At 33.5% G+C, this 18,423-nt stretch overlaps 1 protein-coding gene and 1 long non-coding RNA gene across 7 annotated transcripts in view; one reads left to right on the top strand and one right to left on the bottom strand.

Annotated features, from left to right (window-relative positions):
* LOC123670985 (AMP deaminase 2) overlaps positions 1–18,423 on the bottom strand; it is a 40,581-nt gene that overhangs the window by 1,471 nt on the left and 20,687 nt on the right. For 4 of the 6 annotated variants that reach the window (XM_045604604.1, XM_045604606.1, XM_045604605.1 and 1 more), the window contains exons 2-7: positions 13,212–13,362; positions 9,256–9,391; positions 8,594–8,759; positions 7,507–7,720; positions 903–1,173; positions 271–620 (exon numbers count right to left, since the gene is read on the bottom strand). In XM_045604604.1, coding sequence (XP_045460560.1) covers positions 271–620; positions 903–1,173; positions 7,507–7,720; positions 8,594–8,759; positions 9,256–9,391; positions 13,212–13,362 — 1,288 coding nt within the window. Of the gene's footprint in view, positions 1–270; positions 621–902; positions 1,174–7,506; positions 7,721–8,593; positions 8,760–9,255; positions 9,392–13,211; positions 13,363–16,581; positions 16,871–18,423 lie in introns of those variants that run through there. The other 2 variants (XM_045604602.1, XR_006746029.1) reach the window with 2 other exon arrangements.
* Positions 11,015–14,635, top strand: LOC123670988. Its single transcript, XR_006746032.1, has 2 exons — positions 11,015–11,425; positions 14,538–14,635. It is a non-coding gene; the product is annotated as an uncharacterized LOC123670988 (long non-coding RNA).

The raw sequence follows: 18,423 nt of genomic DNA, 5'->3' as shown, positions 1-18,423 counted from the left end.
AGCCTGCCACCTGAACTCCTGAAAAATCAGCATCATATAGTACGTTATTTTCGGTTTTGAGCATCTTCAGTGAAGTACGTAATAACTGAAATTTCAATGGTACCTTTAACTACTGAATACTCACACTAAATTCAATCAAAATGAAACATTTTAGTGGAAAACCTTTGATTAGAAAATTTTTATATCGAAACCAATTGAACACAATCTTTCTTACTCAAAGAAATATATAAATTATAGAGTTATATTACGGGGAAATAAAACAATACTTACAACAATCTCGGAACTTGGATCAGCCACCTCACATTGTCTGAGTAAACGTTCGATTCTATGGCCCATTTCGCCAATGTATCCCACTCTCCCTTATTTTTACCGTAAATACTCAATCTCAACTCTGCGTTTTGGTATTTGGATTCTTCCAAATCGCTGGCAACCTCTTTGATAATCCTTGCGAAGTATTTTCCATTGATGTAGTTGTCGGTCTTCAAAAAGACCTCTCTAAGTCTGCTCTCCCCTATGGGGTTGTACTTGGCGTTGAACTTGTCGAATCTGTGGAACGTGTTACGATCTGCGTGGACGTCCAACATGTCAACTGTCAGATCGTAGGTTGTCAGATTCATCGACTGTAAAAAAAATATTATTCGAGTATATTATATATTACGAAACAATTACAACTGTCCTTTCACTGACCCTTGCAGCACCCCGATACGCATCAATTTAAGAAATTAGAAAACTTCAGGTGAAATCTTGATTCAATAAAATTGTAGTGTACCAAGTTTTCCATTGAAAAAGTTCAGTGGTCTCCAAGTTGTACAGAGAATATATCAAAATATACAGTGGAATCGAGTCAAGTATATTTTATAACCGAAGTAATGAAATATATGACTAAATAATTGATTATTCACCTGGAAAACTTGCTTCAACGTCATCGATTTTCCGGCTGTGTTGGTCACTACTTCATCGGCGTGGTTCTTCAGGGTTTTCTTGATGAATCGGAGGAGATGCTTCTGATTCATGCAGGATGCTGCGTGAATGTGAGTGTCCACCTTTCTTATGTTGTAGAAGTCCCTGTGTGGAACCGCCTTTTGCGATGCCAATTCTCTAAGTTCGTTCAGAAGAACGTGCAACTGAAATTTTGACGATAAATAACTGAGACGTCTGTAGCAGAAAGATTTCCTGGAAAATGGAAAAGAGTGGATTCATTATTTAGACATCGAAAACATGCCAAGGCTGAAATGAGAGATAAAGGTAGACATCATATTAGAATCTTCCACTATTCTATGTTCTCGATCTTGAAAAATGTTTAACAAGTATATCTGTTGGTTCTTTACGCAAGTCTTAGCTATACAATACAGGGTGTTCTGATTTATTTCCGACAAACTGAAACGGGTGATAGATCACATCATTTTAAGCAAAAAAGTTCCTATGAACATGGGTCCGGTAATGCTTCGTTTCCGATATACAGGGTGTTAAAGTTGAAAAAATAATTCGCGTTTTCTTAAATATCTTTCGACTGATTCCAAATAATTGCATGAAAGTTGGTACATAGGGTTTTTTTGAGGTGAGAAATTCAAATTTGTGGTCGATTTGGTTGTATTTTCTAGAGGGCGCCACTGGCAATCATTTCGTCCCCTTTAAACCGTAGCAACTTTTCTGTGCTACCCTGTACGTCATTCTGGACTAAAAAAATAGATTCCCCTGACTTTTCTAGTTAAAAAAGGTATAAATCATTTAAGTTGCTAGGGGCAACCGTTTCAGAGAAAAACGCATTTAAAGCCAAATCCATATTTTTGTAATCTCTAAAACATGTAGAAACAAATTTGTAATAATTTTAAATTAAATATTTTTTAGAAGTAACAATTTAGAACAAAACAAAATAACATAATAATTTTTAAAGAAGGTGTTCGAAATGTCCACCGTTCTGTTGAATGCACAAATGACATCTTCGAATGAGTGTTTGTTTTACATTCAACAATTGTTGCGGCAATAGATTTAAAATGGCTATACACAATGACAGATTCAAAGTGTGTAAGGTTCAGATGTCATTAATTATAATTATAGTTAACTAAGTTAATAGCTTATCAACAAATATAGGAGAATGGTATTGGTTACCAAAGGCCCGAACGAAGCATACAAAGAAGAAATCATCTACAGAGAAATAGGATTTTACAGACCTTCGAAGAAAATAAAGACTCAGTATTCGTAAAGCATCCCAATAACGCAATATTTCAGGAAACAGAATATTCAGAACACTTAAAAACAACAATTACATAGCATACCACTTCTACTTATTAGTGGACAATAGAAGATCCGCATGCATTCTATCACATGCATCGATACATGTAGATGTGTTTTTCAGCGAGCTCTCGAATATTGAATTGATACAGAACCCTGACAATTTCAAATCTCGAAAACTCTGGGTTAAGTTGTTTTTTTTGCATATAGTGTGCTACTTGTATTATCTGAAAATGCCTCCAAAACAACAAACGGACGATTTGAAGTCTATAGTTAACTCTTCATTACGACAATTGTGGGTGGATCCAGACTTTATCAGGACGATTGTAGATAAGGTGACAGATGGAATATCGAAAGAAGTAGATAAGAAATTGTTATTGTTTGAAAACCAGCTGATGGATCTTGAAGACAGACATAAATCCAAAATGATTAATATGGAAACTGAACTGAAAAATTTGAGGAAAGAAAATGAAGAACTAAAGAGGACCATTGAGCAGCTTGATCAGAATACACGTAAGTGCAATCTCAGAATTTTCAATTATCCGGATACTACCAAGGAAAGCACGATAAGTTCACTAGTGAGCTTTCTCAATTCTAAAATGAACATCGACCTCAAGGAAAGCGATGTACAAGAGTGTCACAGAATTGGAAAACCGAATGATAAAAATCGGAGAGTAATATTCCTTAGATTGAGGGAACTTCAGACAAAACATAAAATTTATCAAAACAAAAAACTTCTCAAAGGCACTGGACTGGTAGTTAGGGAAGATCTATCGTCAACTCGGCGAAAATTAATGGAAGAAGCAATAAAACGTACAAATATCAAAAGTGTTTGGTCCCAGAACGGAATTATTTTTGTGAGAAAGAACAAAGATTTCAAACCAATTTTTAGTGTAAATGATTTAGATAACTTGTCACTTTGATGGAGAATAATTTCATAATTTTTATATATGGTTCAAAGATTTTTCTCAATAGATTATAAGGGTTTTTTTTTTCGTGGTTTAAGAATAATTTTATGAGGTCGGCTCGCTGAACGGAGAGAGTATTAGTTAAATTCTGCATTAGAGATGCTGGACTTTCTAGGTAATTTGGATGAGATGATTGAAACAGAGGTTGTGGACGGTTTTGAAGAGGCTTTTAGGGAGGTAAGGATAGATGATTTAACTATTTTACATCTAAATATTCGAAGTGTTCGCAAAAATTTTGAAGAGTTTCTTGTATACCTTGAATCTGTAGATGATAGAGTCGGAGTTGTTGTATTGTCTGAAACTTGGAATGTGGAGGAGGTGAGTCGGTTCAGAATTCCTCACTTTAATATATTTTACAATGAGTCAAGATTCAATAAAAATGATGGTTTGATTGTCTATATTCGCGATGTGTTCACTGCGCAGGTGATCAATTATTCCTTGACTGAAACAGTGTTATGTAGGGTATTGCTCAGGATAGAAAAACTCAGTATAGGAATCACGGCATCATATAGGCCACCCTCCACTGATGCATTGCTTTACATTAGAGATGTTCATGAATATATGAAAACTTTGAAAAGGAATCCACTTGAGATATTCCTGGGAGATATTAATTTCAATTTGCTGGATAATTCATCATTGGATGTCACAAATTATCATAACATGTTAAGTGAAAATGGTTATATTTCTTACATCAATGAAATAACAAGAGAAACGGAAACTTCCAAAAGCATATTGGATCATATTTTTATTCGAAGGGCAAGATACATCAATGACTGTGTCACTATAAAACCCCTAGTTGTACGGGCGGCCCTCACGGACCATTTTGCTACTCTCGCCTCCCTTAGATTCAAATTTAAAATCATCAATCGCTCACCGGGAAATTTGATGCAAATAGATCGGACCGATTTTGATAAATTGAGTCAGTACTTGAACGAGGAAGGCTGGGAGGACGTTTTGAAAGCTAGGGATGTACAGTCGAGTTATAATATTTTCATTGATAAAGTTCAGGGGTTATTACAGCGTTGCTCTGTGAGGAAAACTGTTCATCGAAAATTTGTAAAGCTCAAACCTTGGATTACTCGCGGTTTGATTGAGTCCATAAACAAAAGGGATCGTTTGAAGAAAAATCTCACCAAAAATTTTTCAATAGAACTTAAAAATGAATATTGTCAGTACAGAAATAAATTGAATAAACTTATAAGGATTACAAAGAATGATTACTACATGTTACAAATAAAGAATGCGGGAAACAATTATAAAAAAATATGGAAAACAATTAATTGCGCTACTAATAATAAATCTGATAAATCCAGTTCGAGCAAGATTAGTTTAAGAGATGAGAATGGTGTGAGTATAACAGATGATAGGGAGAATGCGGCTATATTCAATAATTTCTTTGCTAGAGTGGGTACGAATATAGCTGAAAAAATAAAAACGGTTAAACCAGATGCTTGTAAGAGAATTAAGACTAACAAAATAATCCGGGAATCAGTTTTTCTATCTCCAGTTACAGAGAACGAAATAATAGAAGAAATCAGCAGCTTAAAGAATGACGCTGCGACTGGACCTGATAAGTTACAAGCTAAATTGTTGAAACGTATACACATGTTTATCACTAAACCTCTCTGTCATATTATAAATTTAACATTCACATCCGGTTCACTTCCCCTTCAATGGAAAGAATCTATAATTGTCCCTGTTTTCAAAAGTGGGAATCATGATAATCCATCTAACTATCGGCCTATCTCTCTCATAAATAATTTCGCGAAGATTTTTGAAAAATGCTTCAAAAGGAGACTTCTCTCATTTTACGATCAGCACCATGTTATCTCGGGCAAACAGTTTGGTTTTAAAAAGGGTGTCAGCACGATGGATGCTGCTTTGGATCTAGTGGGGAGGATTGTGACCAGTTTGGACGAATCAAAAAAATGTATGACTGTGTTTCTTGATTTAGCTAAAGCGTTCGACACTATTTCACATGAGCGGCTGCTTACTAAGCTCAGCAATACGGGAGTGAGGGGAATCGCTTATGACTTGTTGAAAGATTACCTGAGGGACAGAAGCCAATGCGTTAGAGTTGGTAATTCTCTTAGCGATTCAACAACGGTCATGTCGGGGGTACCTCAAGGTACAGTCCTTGGACCGTTGTTATTTCTTATCTATTTCAACGATGTTTTTGAGATGAATAATATCTCCGATAAGATCATATCATACGCCGACGACACTGCAATTGTTTTCGTGGGTGATTCATGGGATGCTCTTTATAGAACGGCGGAGAGTTGTCTCTTTGATCTTTATGAGTGGTTGAGTTTCAATTCAATGTCCTTGAATTTTTGCAAAACTAAATTCATTACCTTTTCGATCACTATTGATGGGCAGCCCGATAGTGATCTTTTAGTTGTTCACAATGATGAATGTACTCTCCAAAGTTGCGCATGTCCATCAATCTCGAGAGTTGACGAGATAAAGTACTTGGGTATCATGGTGGATAAATACCTGAGATGGGAGGCGCAGTCCGCTATGTTGATGAAAAGGTTGAGATTGCTCCAGCATAAATTTTATGTTCTAAGAGATATATTCAATACGAAAACCTTATTATTACTTTATAATTCTTTAGTAGAGTCAGTTCTCAGGTATTGTGTGATTGTGTGGGGGGGTCTTACTAAGAACGCTGGAAAGGGTCTACAAATATCACAGAACAGTTTGATAAAAATAATGTTTAGAAAAGACCTACTTCATCCTACGGATGAATTATATTATGAATCTGGGATTATGAATGTGAGGACGTTGTACATTTATCAGACTCTCGTGTACATGTTCTCCCAGGATCATCCACTCATTGAACTAGAAAGAAGATACGTGACCAGAGCGGTGGACAATGAGTCGCTTGAGATTAGGTTGTTCAGGAAGAGTTGCTCACAACGTTTCATTTTCTATATTGGGCCTAAATACTATAACAGAATCCCACTAAATGTTAGAAAAATTAAGAATAGAAAAACGTTCAGTAGGGAGCTCAGGAAACTTTTGTTCGAGAACCGAATTCGATTTGTGAATTTGATATATTTCATTTTGTTTTTTTTTTTTTTTTTTTGGAATCCTTAAGCTATTGATTTTTGCCGTAAAGTGCAAAGTTTGTTGTTCTCTATGTCCGCGCCTCTCCTTTCATCTCATCTAGGGTTTTCTTTTGTTTAATTTTTTTTGTTTATACTATTTGATAAGCCTGTGCTCAAAGTCCTCAGAAAGTCGGAACAACATGAACAAGCTCTGCTTAGTTGTTGTTTCGTCTTGATGGGGATAACATTGAAATTGTTGTATGTATTTTGTACTATATTTAAGCACATTGTAATTGTGGTTGGAATCTCAAATAAATTGAAAATTGAAATTGAATTTCGCCTTAGAAATTTTCAAAATGAATTTAAATTTAATATTTGAATAGGAATAATTTCATGAAAGGATTTCGAAGCAGTCAAAACATATTAAAGAAAACGCGAATTATTTTTTCAACTTTAACACCCTGTATCTCGGAAACGAAGCATTTTCGGACCCATGTTCATAGGAACTTTTTTGCTTAAAATGATGTAATCTATCACCCATTTCAGTTTGTCGGAAACAAATCAGATCACCCTGTACATTACAACGGACTATCAGCTAACTCAGAGCAACTTGGACTCGCACAGTCAAATTGCTGATTGGGTATTGTCGAGGGTATTGTAGTAACACCATAAAACATCTCTGGAGTCAAAAAAGTTACTCTGCTATTAGTGTCAGGACACAGTGAGTATTGAAGGCAATAAACAAGGGGTGACACACGCTGGATCTGAAGCCATCTTTTGGCTTAGATAATAACGAAACGAAGAAAGTTTAGAAATATCTCTGTAGAGAATAAACCGGACTTTTTCTCAAGCGAAAAGACTTTTTCTTCAACCCACACAGAGAAGCTTATGTAGCTGCCACTAGCTCAGTTTCAAATATTTGTTAGACTTCTGACTGGGACTGTCAAAACAAGTTCTTCCTGTACAGCAGGGCTCTGCATATAAGACTTAGCTGAACATGTACCAAGTGTCCAAATATTTATAACTGGATTCTCTAAGAAACAAACTTCTCGTCAAGATATTTTAAAATTTCACAAAATGCTAGCCAAGACTTTCATGAACATTGTCAAATGGTCGCTATTCTCCATGGCTTCTTTTTGATCAAACGAACCTCATATTTGAATCAAATTGGACGAAGTTGTCATCATCAGAAACTACAGGTTACGAATTCTTGGAATGGCTTTCTAGGTCAAAATGTCGAAGAGAAAACTTACAGTGGACCATCTGCAATCATGCTACACATGACGTTCATATCTTTAACGAAGGTATCCATATCAGGGTATGGAAAATCGCACGGTTTGTTGTTTTTCAAGGCTTCCTCGTTTTCGAAAATTTCGAATACGCCCCTGTTCGACTTGAAAACGTGGTCTGTGTCTGGTACGTCCTGGGCTTTCCAGGGATGATGTTCTGGAGGATGGATACCATGCTCTGCAAAATGGGAATTTATGGAAAAAATTAATCGTTTTGAAAGAAGAAAATATTTTGAATGAATAAGAGCCAATGATGTGATCATATGTGTGAAAGAGTTAAGGTTTCGTCAAAATATAAATACAATGATATAAAAAAAGAGGTTTTAATCAATTGTATTTTTCCAATATTCCTCTTAAATTTCTTCGAAATTGAAGTTTATAATTTATACAAACGTATTTTGAAAGAGTTTTCTTAGGTGTTGGATGAAAGTGTTCGAACCAACAGTGTGGATAGCAAAAATTCAATTCACATTCAGAAAACAAGAATTTCCCAACAAAACAAAAAGGCACATGAAAAATTTTAGTGGCACTGAAGCTGACGTATATACTTCAGTAAAAAAAAATCTGCCATGAAGAATAAATTAGTGAACTGATCTGATCCTGCAAAATTCAAATCTTCTTTACCTTCATGCTTCCCGTCAATAATATTAATCTCCTGCAATGATTTCCTTGAGCTATAAACCTGATCTTCATCGAACCAAGATTCAGGGGACACCAAAGCCCAATCTTAAAAGGCAACGTAATATTTATAATCTAAGAGCTCGTGGATGTCAAACTTACGTCATATTATGACAGCTGAAATTTACTGTATGCAACATCTCCAATTGGGTGAAGTAGAAATGGACAGACATTCTTCCTTGACTCTATTGGGGACATAGCGTACAGAAACTTTCAGCTTTTACACTATGACGTACATCTGCCGTTGACGGGCTCTTACTCTAATATAAACGCTCAATTATTCAGTTTCACAATAAAAAAAAACAAAGAATGAATATATGTCTCCAAAGAATCATCGGTTTGGTGCAGAGAAGATAAATAATCTCAAATTTACCTTCTATGGTTTGTTTATCACCATGTTTTCTTTCAACCCTGGTTGGATCCAGAAATCTGGCAGCTGTTTGACTGAAATTCTGATGGGACATAGCCATGTAGTTTTGTCTTATACGCAAAGATTCGACCAACATCTTTGAAGCTCTCTCCAAATCCTCCAATGGAACCTTGAAGGGTTATAAATGATTTAATATATTAAATATTCTGTGCAATCAAAAGTTAGTCTACCGTGGATTACCGAGGATCATAGAAAATGCAACAAAGCTAAATGAAAATATCTTCTTTTAGAATTATTCAAATGATTTGAATTCATCTCGACTTATTATTGCTAAGTTCATTACAGTTTGTGAAATGAGACAAAAAACAAACCTACCACGTCCATGGTAACTCTTACGAAATCGATTACATTCATGAATGTTCAATGTTACATGTTTCGTTATCTTTTGGGACTAGCGTGAAGTTCAAGAGCAAAAAGTGAGTTAAATCTATAATATGAATGTATGGCTTCTTCGCTCCCACTATAAGCCATTGAAAGTGAGTATAATTACATAATATATTATGCCAGACAGAAAATCAATTTCGAATGGGTACCTTCCTTTAAAGAATGGGTTGGAATGCATTTGATTAACGAGCGATATGTGATTGTTTGAGTACTGCACTCACCCCACTTGTATCTTCTCCAGAAATTGAAACTCTCTGGAAATGCGGTACGAAGTCATGTTCATCGATGTTCAATTGATCTCGATCCTCTGCAGATATGGAAGGTTCATAATGGCTTCTTTTGCCTTCCTCCAACGCTCTGAAAATAGCGAAAATGAATTAAATGAATAAAGAGTCCATATTAAAGACAGTAAACTGTTTTGATGTTCTCCCCAACCTATGGTTTCACGGTTGACTACAATGTAATAAAAACTAATGGATTTGTTGACTGAAATGAATTATTCAATTTGTCTTCATGATACCTCTAATTATCTCGAGATAGAATGTTTCAGATATTTTTTAAAAATTGCACAACTTCGTTATTCTTCTTATCAGATTAAAAGACACACGTCCTTCATTTTTTGAATGTACTGAGTGGGTCAATAGTGCTCGATCGGTCGATAACTCTCATAAATTTTGGACTAGGGGAATGATTCAAATTTTGACGGAATCGACAGTACTCAGCGCAAAAGTTTAAATTATTTTTTACTCTACAGACTGGTCCGAAAGTAGTGAAACACGATACTACCCTGTTTTTTTCCCCAATTTTTACATCACATTCAAAATGTCCATGAAATCTCATTTTGAAATATCTCACTTGTCATAATTAATCTGTGGTACTTTTTGACGTAAAAACTTTTTTCGAAAAATTTCATGGTTATTATGGTTTTGGTTTGGAATCAGAAAATCGACATGCACCTCTGCAGTACCCATCCAAGTGCTTACTGCACTCAGCTCCACTTGGCTTTATTATTCTAACGTGAATTGACAATTTCAGCGTGTTGTGGGTACCTTTGCTGGACTAGCAGAGAGTCACTATAAATGTATGTATAATATAGTAAACAACCGCTTGAGTAAATGTGTGAATATATGGACATCATAAACTCAAATTAGATGTATGAATTATAGTTGGTCTTCCTTCCGGGTCACTTGATTTTTTGAAAATTATTAAGGAAAACCTGCTTCCCCAAAAATTTTTTTTTTTTAAATTCGATCGGTTTTTAAAATTAAACAGTTTCACTATGTCGAGCCCTCAGCGAAAAAAAAAATGTGGTCAATAGGACTGCAATCCGAAAGCTCTAATTCATAGTTAAACTATTCAGAGAGTTACAGAACGCATTTAATTTCGCATTCAATGTAACTACAACGTTCTTGACCTTCTCTAGACAATACTTGATAACACCGTACTGCAGACGATTGGTTATAGTTACGAGGATTATAAATTTCACTGAATGAAAAACCACCTTCACGTTATATAAAAATGGGACCCCTGCCAAATTCACTCAGTTGTCGATAATTTCCATGTTGCCGCACTCTAAGCAAAATCGCAGACTCAAAACGCAAAGATTAATACAAAAACAAAATAATTGAAACCAAAAACAATGATAAATAAATTCAATCTTTAAAGTCCAGATAATTTCAATTGTGACAAAAAGTAGAACGTCAAATTGTCCATGATTACTAGATCATTTCGAATGAAATTTTAATCAGTTTTGCAACTATTTAAACAATTCTGCCAAGTTTTTTCAAGAAATTTCAATGTCTTCTTGGTATTTAATTTTTTAAATTATTGAGTATATAAATCAATATAAACTTGGCGTTCAAGATGGATCACTGATTCTGTCTTTTTCGGTGAGTATTGGTGATTTTGAATGCCGTAACTTAGCATTTTTTACTCAACGTTATAAAAGCTTCTAGCAAAATTTCTGTCTTCTCTCCCGTCTTTCCCATTATTATAACCTTGATCTTACCAACCAACATTGTTCCTTCATTTCCTGATTCACAGTTCTTCTAATCATTCATTATCTAAATATAATTATCCAATTCTACTAGTTCTCCTAGACTTGTTTTGGTTTTTTTTTACCATTTCATTTAAAATATTTTCTACGACCTACCTTCTACGTTATATCTAAACATAGGTTTAAATATTTTGGCATCGGGTGCTTTGTTGTGATTGGAAATAAAATCAAGGAAAACGCCAGAACAAGGTTAATAGCCGAACACAAATGTCGTATAGTAAACTCTCGTCATAATGAAACGATTATTTTTAGACTGTCACCTTTGAAAGCAGCAATGAACTCGGAAAAAAATGGTTATTTTGAGAATAGACAGTGCTGCGAATTTTACGCTAAAGGTAACAATTAAATTTTGGTAACTTAGACTGATGAAGATGTACTATTTTGAAAAATTGTCAGAAACGAACCTCATTCTTATTTCTTTTGACAAATAATTCTTTTTTTATAAATAAATAAACTATCAAAAAAAAAAATATAATTTAATTACAGAGATTTAACTCCTCTTCACTGGGCCCTTAGGAACCATGTACAGTGCATCCCATTTTGGGTGAGACTGCCAGGTTTCTCGCTTGTTATTTAAGATAGAGCCTTGCGGTTTTCACGTTCCTGTCCTACTTTTTCGTGAAACTCAAGTTGGTCTAATCAGATTTTTCATAACTGTTTCCGTTCAAGAGATACAGGGTGATTTTGGTAATTGATACTTTTCGGACACCTCCTTTATCTCCGAAGTTATTAGAAATAATGCTGAGGTGAAAACTACTTCTGAATCAGAATTCTGCGTAGAATCCAGTGGCGTACTCAAATTTATTTTTCGGGGTATGGTTTTGAAGATTCAACACAAACCTATATTTTTTTTAATGGAACACCCTATATATCATTACTTCGTTGAATTCGTTATTTTTTTCCCTTCAAAATGATATATGATACTATATAGGTAGGATGGTCAGAAATGTTAAAAAAACACTAAAACATCGAATAATGTTGATTTTTTGTTAATGAGCAATGGATTTTCCATATTAAAAAAAGGATTAATTGGATAATTTTCATTTGTGATTTTTATTTATAGTAGAGTAAGCAAACAAATATAATACACTCATCACTAATATGAAAAACAAAACGTAGGTACCTACCTTATAGCAACAAATGAATAATAAAAAAATTCATAAACATTGCATAATATCTTACAGATTAAACTGTTCAAATTGCTGTCCATTTGCCCTAATACATATAATATACTACAGTAAAAGACATAACAGTCTCGAAGAAATTCGTGCATCATCAAAGGCAGTTTTCCAGGATTTACAAAACCGCCCTTTTATAATATTAAATGCACTTAGGCGTATTGAAAATTTTTGTCAATTATGTATCAGAGAAAAATGGAGAGTAATTTGAACAGTTTAAGCTGTAAGATATCATGCAATGTTTATGAATTTTTGTATTATTTATTTGTTGCTATTAGGTAGGTACCTACGTTTTGTATTTCATGTTAGTGATGAGTGTATTATCTTTGTTGGCTTACTCTACTATTTATAAAAATCACAAATTAAAATTATCCAATTGAACCTTTTTTTCATATGGGAAATCCATTGCTAATTAACAAAAAATCATCATTATTTTTAGTTAGTTTTAGTGTTTTTTTAACATTTCTGACCATTCTAACTATATAGTATCATACATCATTTTGAAGGGAAAAAAATAACGAATTCAACGAAGTAATGATGTATAGGGTGTTCCATTAAAAAAAATATAGGTTTGTGTTGAATATTCAAAACCATACCCCGAAAAAAAAAAATTGAGTACGCCACTGGATTCTACGCAGAATTCTGATTCAGACGTAGTTTTTACCTCAGCATTATTTCTAATAACTTCGGAGATAAAGAAGGGGTCCGAAAAGTATCAATTTCCAAAATCACCCTGTATCTCTTGAACGGAAACAGTTATGCAAAATCTGATTAGACCAACTTGAGTTTCACGAAAAAGAAGGACAGGAACGTGAAAACCGCAAGGCTCTATCTTAAATAACAAGCGAGAAACCTGGCTGTCTCACCCAAAATGGGATGCACTGTACAGGGTGGTCCTAATTGGTAAATAATATTTTCGATAATATTAAAAATAAGTACTCACTTGACGTTTATCTGTCTTTGTATGGCCAATTTTTTTTCGATCTGTTCAATGGGAAATTGGGGTACCTCATATGGGGCTGATATTTCATTGGGAAGTTCAGGTTCATTCTGTCCAAATTGAGGGGTGTGATTGAACGAGGGACTCTCATTGCCTGTAAAAAAATTGAATCGTTATTAGTTTCAGCCTTTTTCAAATTTCAATATTTTGCTCATAGGTTTATTATTGTTTCACATCGCATAGAATTTTTTAAATCAATGGCAAATCGGCTTACGAAATGAAAAAATAATCTTTTCTCTAATTCTGTGGTTATTCCGTTCATTCTTCCACATCTTGTAGAACAAAATCGTGCGAGAATATATCAGAAACGCACAGTTTTCATGGTTATATTTTATTATTCTATGTTGGCACTCCGAACTTTCCGCTACGGCTTTATCTGTCAATTCATCAAATTGCCTTAAAGAAATCAGTTCTGCCAACCATTTTTCAATGCAAAAATCACTAAATTATATTTATGGAAATATTTCATTAATTTCAATGAAAATGCAATGAATTAGAGAAAATAATGTATAATACTCGTACAGAAGGCTCATTCTACCACTCGTTCATTCCAAAACTCGCCACTTCGTGGCTCGTTTTTGAATTTTGAACTCGTGGAAGAATATCAATGCCTTCTGCACTTGTATTATAAATAACTATTCTGGGGATTCGAACTACAATAACTCTTATACTGAAAGGCTCTGGACAGTGGACACTCCAATTTTTTTTTAAACTATAAAGATTGCATATGTTGGGGTTAAAAATAATTTCTCCTTGTCCTATTCAGAAAATTCATTATTGAAAATGATAAACCATAAATAATTGCTTACAAAATATTCGACCATTATTGTAAGAAAAGCTTGTTAAATGTTTTGAATGGAATATTTTTTTTATATTCTTCTTACTTTCAATAGTTTCAGAGTTGCCAACTTCGAATATTATTGGCCTGACGTATCAAATATAAATTGAGATTAAAAACAAATGAATTGTTATGTGATATTCAGAAAATTCATTATTGAAAATGATAAACCATAAATAATTGCTTACAAAATATTCGACCATTATTGTAAGAAAAGCTTGTTAAATGTTTTGAATGGAATATTTTTTTTATATTCTTCTTACTTTCAATAGTTTCAGAGTTGCCAACTTCGAATATTATTGGCCTGACGTATCAAATATAAATTGAGATTAAAAACAAATGAATTGTTATGTGATTCCATAAATGTTGATTTGATATTGCATCAAATTGTGGTATATATGATGAAATATTCAGAATATTCGATATTTCAGATAATGTCACCATGACCTTGTTGGCCAATAATTACTCAGAAGAATGGTACATCAATTAAAATTAAATAACAAATTATTTCCAGAATACTTATCGCATACTAAAAAAAAAACTAGGGACTGTATGCATATTTACTTGATATTTGAGATGTTTGGTGAATCAGTAGTATGTATTTTAATATAAGATGGAGGCTAGTGTAGATATCATCTAAATTAAGACCAAAATTGAAATGGGAAAACGATAAAAAATTTTATCGTTGTTCCAAAAATAGAATGAAAATAAAAATTTAGTTTCATTCATGATGATAATAGGGAGAAATCACGAAATACCTATGTACGTCTTTCAAGAAAGTTGAATATGAGAAAAAAATGTATTATTATGTTCTCATTTCTGATTTTTTGAAAATAATTTCATTTATTTTTAGACACGAAAATTTATGGATTGGATATTTGAGTAAAAAGAAATTTTCGAAAATTGAATGTGAAAAATCTGAGGAAGCGAAACAATTGTTATTCACATATGTATTGAATAGTGGAAATTAAAAATTGTATTTAATATCAATTAAATGGAATTTAACCAATTAACGATGAAGTCAATAAAAGACATTTCACATTCGATTGTTCAATTCTTTACATTCCAAAAGGTGAATTGGTAACAATTTCTGGAGGGTGGGTTAATTTTTTTTTCAAAGTTCAAACGTTTCCAAAGCAATGTTATTGAAAATAATAAACCAAAACAGTCCTTGGATATTTGTAGTAAACAACTAATTTCATGGAATTCTTAATGTAGATTTCACAATTTGCTCTCGATAAGATTCCTTATGTCTTAAATAAAATATGAAAGTCCCATGTTGATTGTATTTAGTTTATTTGAAAGGAAGAGAAATTTTTGTAATCAAGTCAAGTGGTAGTTGAAATCGAATTTTTCTGATTTTATGTTTTAGGCAGTTTAATATCTGAGAACAATATGAAATTTTAAATAATGATTTATTATTTCTCCTTCTAAAGCAGAATATGTCTAATAGCGGAGAATCATAATAAAAATCAATATAATTTTTTTAGTGAATGTGCAGCGTTTGTTTTCGGATTTTGCGATTTTGCGATATTGTATTCAGTACATATTCTTTCATCATAGCAATATATCGCTTCAATTCTATTCTTTATTTTTCACTAAGTGTCAAATCAATAATTTTTTTTTGATTTGATTCTATTTTCTTCAGCTATAGTAGAAGTAACCAATTTTGTAACACATCAAGCTTGGCATAGATGACAGCATCTGTGCCATACCACTTTTTCATTGTTAGTACCAAGCCTCAAAATTTTAAATCGAGATATTGAAACTTAAGCGCTAACTTTGTTGTTTGAAAAATACAAAAAAAACGTGTTTCGTATGTTGATAAAACTCTTTTTTTAAAAGAAAACTTGATAAGTTTTTTTCAGACTCTGTTTCATCAACAATAACGGTTAAAAGTTGCTAAAGGGAAAGAAACTTAGCTCTATATGTTGAAGCTATTGCCGACATTGAAACCTATTTTGAAAGCAGACGAATCTTTTTACAGAAAAGGTAATGGAAAATTAAAGGAGAATTGGAGTGAACGTATCACTCTTAAAACTGACTATATTGTCAAATTGAATCAGTTTTTTGAGGAAAAAAATTGTTTTTAATTGTTAGACCCAGGACTTACAGTTGAACTCTTGGCGGTTTTTTTTATTCAATTTTTTCATTGAAAATATTCCAAAATGTAAACCGTAAAAATTTCAAGGGACTAGAAGATTTTTCTGAAAATTGAATTAAGAGAAACTGAACAACAATGCATTGATTCAAAATGAATAGTTTCTGAGTTGTGCATTTTTGGGTAAGGTTTCTCAAGATTCTAAATGAAAAACCTTGTCTGGGATTTCCACGCTTTCTTATTGTATTCAATCTAATTTATGAAAGTCCAAGTAGAAATGTTTCGTTCTTTTATTCTGAAGTAAAATACTCAAAAAAACCAAGAAAACAGTAGAGAAATATTTGTAATGGTTCAGACATACGGAACATACTCACTATCATTACTCTCATCTAAACTGCTGTTGCTTTTTTCATTGTCTTTTATATATTCATCGATGGCTTCCTGTATGTCATCGTCTATACAGTTATTATCGAAAGAAAATTTGTATTTCCGCGGCATTCTTTGCGCACACATTTCAAAAACCAAAGTTATCCTCCCGAAACTGTTTACCGCTATCAACAAATCCACAAAAAATCGTTCAGTAAAAGTCGAATCTCATACTACTCGATACAACTATACGTCACAAACGTTCACTGCTATTCTCAAAGTCAAACTGCCAATTAAGAATTCAAAATATGAAGTTTCAGTAGATCCTGATAAACACGTAACGAATTATCAAACAAACATGGAATTGATTATCATAAACTGACCTGTTTGTTTGTAAGTGAAGAAGACATCAGAGAAAAAAAAACATTTTACACAATTTAGGCCTGATTTCAATGCAATCGTTAATTTCACTTTTCGATAAGGCCAAACATGAGATATGGGATACCATTGAATTGGAGTAGGAGTTTATGTGGGTATAACGGCTGTTCGGTTTGGTGAAATATTAAATTGATCGACAGAAAAGGCTTTGTTTACTATTGAGGCATGCGAATAAGAATTTGGAATGAAGAGAAAGTAGGTGGTTTTATCGAGTTCAATGAATTGAACGAGCACACTAGATAAAAAGTAATCAGAAGTAAGATTACCTATAATAAACTCTTATGAATACATGAATATCGATGTGCCTAAAAAACATTAGGAATGTTGTGACGGGACGTCAGGAATTTTGAGTACCAATTCATACCCTTGAAGACACCATACAACACGTCACTTGGAAGTTCAGGGCCTGAGGCACAGATGGCACTGCCAGTACCATAAAACTTCACCGTACCTACCAAGCTTCAAAGGATGAATGTCAAAATTTCGTAATATACAGCTAAGTCTGGATCGAAATATTGAAAGTTGAGTGACTCTACATTTGTTGCTTAAAAAATGTATCAAAACCAATTTCGTGTATTGATAAAACATTTTTGTATAGGAAAAAGACGATGTTGAACCGGTGGCTCGAATTCGGCAGTTTTTTCAGGAAACATCAAAAATGTCCACGAAATGAATTTGAGCGATCGTAAATTGAAGTTTTGCGGATTTTTGCGACGATATGTGGTAATAGAAGAAACATAGGATCATCACTGAACTCCTGAGTCAAAGAGAGCGACAGAGCATCAGCTGAGTAGAAATTAGTCGATGAAAGCTGTCCAAAGCCACCAAAATCTCAAACATCTGCTGGCACAGTTATTGCATCCATATTTTGGGACGTGCATGGTATATATATTGTTCATTGACTATCTTAATGAAGATAAAACCATCAACATTGAATATAACATAACCTTATTGGATCGATTGGGTGCAGAAATGAAAAAATACCATCTCAATGCAAAAGAAAAATACTTATCAAAAAAAAAAAAAAAATCAATAGTCAAATTGAACGAATCCAACTGCTCGACCACCTAGCTGGACCCCAGTGATTAATGACTTCTGCAAAATGCTGCAGAAAAAGAAATTTCGCTCTATTGAAGAAGTAATTGCCTGGTTGAAGCCTATTTCGATAGCAAAGATGAATCTTCAAAAAGGTATTATTAGGTGTACAACTTCATTTCCGCCGTTTTGCAATAGATAACTGTAGCAGTAAATGGTAGTAGAAATAAATAGATCGTAATGTCATACAAGTTTAGGTATTTGTAAACATAACACCACCGAAATATTAGTCGATTTGTGTCTGCATCTGCATCATAAAGTTATTCTCGATTAAACATGTGAGCTTACGACCCAAACTCTCGTCATTTGCGGGTGGT

This window comes from Harmonia axyridis, chromosome 1, assembly GCF_914767665.1.
Source record: "Harmonia axyridis chromosome 1, icHarAxyr1.1, whole genome shotgun sequence".
Classification (NCBI taxonomy): Eukaryota; Metazoa; Arthropoda; class Insecta; order Coleoptera; family Coccinellidae; genus Harmonia; species Harmonia axyridis.
Note: the sequence above shows the minus strand (reverse complement) of the source record. Positions and strands in the feature narration are given on the sequence as shown.